General features: G+C 37.9%; 1 protein-coding gene across 1 annotated transcript in view; it reads right to left on the bottom strand.

The window, feature by feature from the left end:
- PTPN13 (protein tyrosine phosphatase, non-receptor type 13 (APO-1/CD95 (Fas)-associated phosphatase)) overlaps positions 1-7,394 on the bottom strand; it is a gene marked incomplete at both ends in the record, with an annotated part of 73,300 nt that overhangs the window by 10,894 nt on the left and 55,012 nt on the right. The window contains 6 exons of the mRNA XM_010020350.1: positions 1,015-1,158; positions 2,174-2,640; positions 2,820-2,951; positions 3,461-3,568; positions 4,891-4,983; positions 6,631-6,687. Coding sequence (XP_010018652.1) covers positions 1,015-1,158; positions 2,174-2,640; positions 2,820-2,951; positions 3,461-3,568; positions 4,891-4,983; positions 6,631-6,687 — 1,001 coding nt within the window. The remainder of the gene's footprint in view (positions 1-1,014; positions 1,159-2,173; positions 2,641-2,819; positions 2,952-3,460; positions 3,569-4,890; positions 4,984-6,630; positions 6,688-7,394) is intronic.

Here is a 7,394-nt window from a genome sequence, read left to right on the forward strand (position 1 = left end):
AGCTGCCTCAAGTTATAAGCTTGACAAAGCAATATGACTTTGGATAGTCTGGGATGCTAAAATAATAAAGTTTCATGCTGCTCCTTTTACAAAACTAGCCATATACATGAAAACAGTGCTAAACTTGTGAATTGGCATTCCACCTACATGCCGAGGCTTGTGGTGACATTTAGGAAAAGGCCAACTTATGAACAGCTAGTGAAAGCCATCAGTTTTGAGCTACAGCTAGTAACTGCTCTTTACTGTTATAATTTAAGCAATTTTTCCTTTTTCAAATTATCGTGTAGTCTGGTGATCAATCAACCAGAGATACCTGAACATTAAAGCATCAAAATGTATTTTTGAACACAATACAAGAACAGGAGCAGTGAAAAATGTGTGCATCTCAGTCATAAATCATTCTTTTCTTCTCTGAAGTGCCACTCTGCACTGTGTTGAGCCCTAAACATAAACTCCCTTCAAAATCTTATAGCCTAAGGAGAAATCAGTGCATTTAAAATGTATTTTTGTTTCATATTGCAAGAAAGCAGTGTCAGCCAGGTCTTTTCTGGACTTAAGTAGTTTTTTTGCTTTCTGTCTTTTATCCAGCAGAGGGAGAACCCTGAACATGGTATATGCGTGGACGTGCATAGATACTCATATGTCATACTACTGCCTCGACAGCCTGCAATGCCAGTCAGGGAAGGTCTTATTTCTCTCCATTGTAAATCTGCCACATGAGGTAGCAAGGGACAAAGACCATCTTGCTTTTTGTACTCACAAAGCAGCGTCTGTGATAAGATTCTATTAGGACTTTGGGGCTCCACCATAAAACAACAAACAAGAGTTACTTAGAAGGGCAGATGACAAGAAAAGGGATATAAAATAGTATTTACTTTTCAGCTTTAGTAAGATTAATCACACATCAGTAAAACTATATATTTAACAGTGACTCCAGAAAATATTTTGCTTCCTTTTAATATAGCAATTTAATGGGTTGCTGGGAGTAGAGAAAAAGAGAAAACATCTAAAAACCTTGTCAAACAGTACCGTGACACTTATTCCCAAGCCGTTATCTTTTTTGGCTAGTTCAACCTCAAAGATATCTCCAGGTTTAAGAAGTGTTGCAGTAACCTTTTTAGAATTCATTTTGTTTGCTGTATTCACTGAAGAAGATTCCTTTATTAAAAAAGAAAACAAAACCAAAACAACAAAAAAAACCAAACCAAACAAAACCACAAACAAAACAAAAAGAGAGAATGATTTGCCATTAGAACAGAAGTTTTTAGTTAAGACCTAAAGGGTGTGTTTTCAAGTCAGATGCAGCCAAAAGGAGTCCACATGGCACAGTACCAATTAGTAAGGCTCATAAGGCTCATTGCTTTAACTCTTCCATTGCTGCCGTTGAACAGGTTTAGCACAGAAATGTGCTTGGCCTTCCGCAGCTGAGTCTTTATTGTCAAAGTAAGTTGGTCACAGAACACAGAAAATGCAGCTCTTCAGTATTACAACAGCAGCAGCTTAAGAGTCTGTTGGATTAATTTGCAGGAGCTGCCCCAACTTGCTTGAATAACCTCCATCAGCTGAAAAGAGGAATCACTGCAAGTTAGGAATTAATTTGTAGTACTTGCCATTGTGTTCTTTTGGAAAGGTGAAACAGCAACCTGTCTCTGTTCAGAGAGTATGGTTCACTGCTGAACTTCACTGCACAAGAGCAGTTTTCCATGGATTAGATCAATCCCAAAAGACAATGAATTCTGTTGCTACCCATTCCAGATCCATCACTACTACTTTAATGTAGGAAAAACTTAGTTTATCTGACAAGTGAATAAACTTACCTCTAGGGGTGGTCACTAGACTATAATAATACTTGACAAATACACAGAATTGAAAGGAGGTTTTCTACAGAATCAACAAGTGCACTATATGTTCATCCCAAGGTACAATCTGCCTCTAGTAAGACATGCCCACCTCCTGACACTGGAAAGCTGGGAAGTTATTTCAAGTTACATTTTTGGAACAAATTCTTTTTAACAAAATCACCAAACTATTAAAAATTACCTAATAGCATTTGCCATTAGAAGGATAACTTCCAGGCTAGGCTGTCCTTCCCCCACATCTTTTCAAATTATTCACCTTATTTTCATTACCACTATTACACTGATGGGAAATATTCATATGAAATACACTATGCCTTTTTAGCTGGTTGTTGCTCCTGACTGCTGGAATAAGTTGCTTCATCCATGTCAGAATCTCCTCGGTCAGAATATTCCACAGGCTCCACTACCCCAGGCCTTTTATTTTTTGCTCGTGTACTGTCTGATGAGGATCTTCTCTTCTCATTCATTTTAGAAAGCTCAGACTGGGAATCACTGTGATGCTGAGGATCCTGCTGGGCTCTACCACTTGCACGTTTGCCAAAGAAGCCGGCTGTCTGGCTCTGAGACAGGCTGGCACTCTCAGTTCTGGAATCCTGGGAGCTCACACTTCCATCCCGCTTGCCACCCAAGAAACCAGACAAGCTCCCTGAAACAGGCCTCTGGTGACCACGAGACCGGTTGTGTTCTTCGGAAGAGGACTCTGCCTCATTGTCCTGCACCGACGATGGCCTCCTTAAATAACCCCTGGTTCCATTACTGATGTGTGCAGCGTTACATGATGCTGAAAACCAGGAGACAAGACAGTCATCAGTAGCTGGTAACATCTTACCTGCAGTATGACACAAATTTTTCAGCTTACAACCAGGTAAAGGTTTTACACACTTCCTCATTCAGTCTCAGAACAGAATTTCAAGCATATACTACCTGGAGTTGTTTACAGAAGTAACTGCAGTTCCATACCTTTGGATAGCTTGTCCTTGGGCTGAGAGATAACAAGTGTCACGTCTTCAGGTGCATTCTCCAGAATTTCTAATGCTGCATGGTGGCTGACACCTTCTAAACTTGTGCTATTTACGGATATTAGTCGGTGTCCTGCACAAAAGGGTTTGTTCACATATAAATTAACATCTGCATTTTTTATCCATCAGTGAGAATGTGGAGTACAGGTCTGAAAATCTCTACACAATGCATGGATTAAAAATTATTAAGATTCAAGTGATGCTGGAATAAGGAACCCTAATCACTAAAACAAAACCAAACCAATCCCCAAAACCCCCCTAAAAAACTAACAAAACCCAAAACAAACCACATGCATTTGGAGTCTTAAAAAATTTAAATGACAAAACATCTGTAGAGAGACAGTGGCAAATAAACCCCTTATGTTTATATGTAATTTTAATTTTCTGCTATTTCAAGCTTTATATTTTTAACTTTGATTCATATTATTTATGTTTTTGTATAGTTTAACACAGAAGTATCAGCACTTTTCAGAAATTATCCAGAAGGTAATGGGATGCCTGAAGCCAGAGATGGAAACGATACTACACATGTGTTTGGTCTTTTCTTACATGTATACACATCCTCTTATTTACACTATTCACCTGGCTTTAGAGATCCTTCCAAATCAGCTGGCCCTCCGGGAATAACTGAATGAATAAAAATTCCCAAGTCAAGTTTCCCTGTCTTCTCTCCACCGACTATGTGAAAGCCTATTGAAAAAAGCCCAAAGCAGTCAAAAACGTTAGTTACCACAGTGTAACTTAACACAGGTCTGTATTTCAGAATGTAAAAAACCTTAGTCATTCTAATAAATTAAAAATATAAGAAAACTATACATCTCAGAGAAGTCTACATGAAAATAAATGATAAAGTGTTTTTTTTATTCAGCTTTACTGCATTCTGTGTTTTTGAGCAAGCAATACAGATTTTGTCTAGCTGGCTTCCCAGAAAACTCCAGCAAAGGCTACAGAAGACAACTGTGGCAAAAGAAACACATGCACAAACATGTGACATTAAATGTACATTCGCTTACCAGATTAAATGTCTTTTCTCTTACTTAAAAATTTCTGAGTTTCTCCATTGTCAGATGCTTCACCTAAATGTCTGACACTGGTCTTAAGAACTGAGTTTTTCAACTCCCTGTTTTCTCATATACTTGGGCTAATTCTACCAGGTAAACCTGGAAAGAACGGTCAAGATGAAAAAAAGAAAATGGAAGGTATCAGGTCTTCTCTATTCTAGCTAGAACAGCAAAGTACCATAGATTGCATGGGAAAGAAAGAGAAGAAATGGTGCATTTCATATATTTTCTTTCTTTCTTGGTCAACTCTGTGCAGGATAAACACTAAATATTACTGTATTGTAAACTTTTCCCCCTCTTCAAATTTATACAAGTCCTATTTTGAATGACAGACAGAACAATGTCCTTAAGGACACTTTACAGAGACTCCCTAAAGCACAATACTGACACCAAATTATTCATTACTCATGCACGGAAAAATTATGTGGGTTTATGAAAAAACTCAGTGGTGGAAGGCAGAATGGAATGCAAGTATCTCATCTTCCAGGCTCCTTAAACCTCAAATTAGTGTTCCATCTGATGATATTATAGGAGTAAGAAAAACACTCCACAGTTAGTACATAATGGCTTTATAATGCCTTTTTATTTAGTTTAAACCCTTCAAGCTGTCACAACTCTGAGATGTCCACATTGACAAAATCTTCTGCCTGAACACAGAAATAAACTTTAAAGGCCAACTTTTAGGATGACTAGCTCACAATATAAGTATTATCTTACACTTACAATATAGAAAAAATAAGAAAAGGAGAAATGGACTTGCTTAACAACACTCAACAAATCAGAAGCAGGCACTATCAGGTCCAGGCTTCAGCATCTTAAATACCTTCAAAATCCAACTATGGTCTGCACTGCTTTCCTCAGTTCTATAATAAATATTTAAATACACACCAGAAAAATTTGGTTTTGTCTTCCAGGAACAGTCATAACAACAACAATTTTACAGCCACTTACCTAAGCCCAATTTTTCATCTTTTTTCAAGTTCACCAAAGTGATCTCTCTTTCTGGTGAGGCAACTCTGTTTTGTGTTGTTTGCAGAGAATCAACTAAAAAGCCAACATTTTGTGATCAGACATTATTTGAATGCTTCCCTTCAGATTCACCTTGAAGTTTGGAGAAGAGAAGGCTGCGTGGAGACCTCATAGCAACCTTCCAATATCTGAAGGGGGCCTACAAGGATGCTGGAGAGGGACTCTTTAGCAGGGACTGTAGTGATAGGACAAGGGGGAATGGATTTAAACTTAAACAGGGGAAGTTCAGGTTAGATGTAAGGAAGAAGTTCTTTACTGTGAGGGTGGTGAGGCACTGGAATGGGTTCCCCAAAGAAGTGGTGAATGCCCCATCCCTGGCAGTGTTCAAGGCCAGGATGGACAGGGCCTTGGGTGTCATAGTCTAGGGTGAGGTGTCCCTGCCCATGGCAGGCGGTTGGAACTAGATGATCTTGAAGTCCTTTCCAACCCTAATAATTCTATGATTCTATTTCATTTAAAAAAATTACTTCTCTGATAACCTGAAAAGCTGTTCTGAACAAGTGGGTCCAACTTACATCTTCCAAGCCATGACCAAATAACAATAATAAAAACCAACCAACCAACCAAACTACTAAAAACCAAAGCAAAACAACCACCATCATTATAACTTACTCCCATCTTCAGTCAAAACTTTTTATTCCTCCTAAGAAAAGCACCTAGCACAGTCTCTTGGATTCACAATACACTTGAGCTCTAGAATCTTCAAATTCATTAGTCTTATTTCAGCAAAGTATTTAGATCTGTGTTTACATGCCCTGCTCAGGAAGGCAGGATGTAAGCAGGTTGGTGAAAGCGAAACTGAGGCTTATTATATGAAGTTACTAAAAGGTTACTCATTAAATTCTCTTAATGGTGGGCCTTCATTAAAAAACAACCAACTCAAGAAACATCCACTAAAATCTCTCTCATTTAAATTTATTTCCTCATTTGCAACTCCACAGGCTGCTGATTCTGCCTGTTCCAAAATTTGAGCACAATAGATTTATATGATTTACGTCACTCCGGAGATTTCTTAGCAGGCTGATGTAGACCCACATGCTTAAGAGACAGGAGCATGATTTGGAAAAAAACAATTTCGTCAAACTTTCGGAAATGGAGCATACAGTAAGTCTGAACTCATGAATTTGCTACCCAGAGAAGATACAACTTGTTTGGTCTGGAGTACCTGGGATACTTTTCCCCTAATTGGAACATGCAATTCAACAACAGCAGAAACCTACTGAGCTCTACACGCTGGTACAAGCATAAAACAGTGTGCAAGAGAGTGCAACACACGGGAAGAAGAGTTTTTCTCCCAAACCAAGTTAAACCTAAAGAGTAAATGAACTGGAAAGTCTTCTCAGGCTCTACAAAACCTGTATGTAACCTCAGAAGTAAGGGAAATGAGCTTTAAAAAGTATGGCATGTTTGGGGATAGCATCTTTCAAGTCTCAAACTAAACAGACACTATTCATATTTGAAAAGTATTACACAGAGATGTCAAATTCCCTCCCCAAAGAAGCAAACCAAAAGAAATATAAGGAGTTGTATTTAAGAGAATGTTTTATTCAGCTAACTGGGAGAGGTATTTAAGAAATAGGACAGGTGGAACAGTGAAGCATTGGAAAAGTGCTTCACAAACTGACTGAATTAATTCTACATGCATATTATTTATCAACTTACCGCTCTCATTTAATAGTGTTGATGACAGATGATTTCCTGAAGTATTCATGCTAACGCCTGTGACATGAATGGAAATATTAAATAGTGTTATTAGGTCTTTTGTTTGTTGGTTTTTTGTTTTAAATATGAAAGCTACCAAGGTCTATTTCAGACTTTACACAGTACACATGAGCTCATTCACAATATTAGATTACTTATTTTAAAAATGAATAAACATGGAAGTAGTTTTGGGTTAGCAAAGTCCAACTACTCGTACTCTGGTTGTAGTTCAAGGTTCAGACAGATGGTAGCTCATGCAAAAGCAAAGAATTGAAGAAAGGACAGAGGTTTGGTCCTTACAACCAGTGTTAACTTCAGATAAAATTAATGGATCTTTAAGAAACTAAGTCAAAGACTAAATTTTCTAAAGAGGATTGGATGATTATGTCTAACTCAACAAACCAACATGAGTCTTGTCAGGTTTCGTACATTAACAAGTTGCTGCAGTAACAAGCAATTTGTATCAAGTATTTCTATTTTAATTGTTTTGCATATAGAATCATATTTTCTTTGGAATGATCAATGCCAAGCAAATATGGCATACTTTAAAGAAGATAAAATAGTAAGTGTATTTAGTTATGAAAGCAAACAAGGTAAGAGAATTCAAGCTTCTTAGGAAAGCAGTCCAGGCCTTTCCCAAGCCTTTGAACCCTGAAGTTTCAGCTGATGAATTTCATCATGCAAAGAATGCTTGTCCCCCAACACAGGCAATGTGATTCAGCAGG

This window comes from Nestor notabilis, unplaced genomic scaffold (genome assembly GCF_000696875.1).
Source record: "Nestor notabilis isolate BGI_N333 unplaced genomic scaffold, ASM69687v1 scaffold4828, whole genome shotgun sequence".
Taxonomy (NCBI): Eukaryota; Metazoa; Chordata; class Aves; order Psittaciformes; family Psittacidae; genus Nestor; species Nestor notabilis.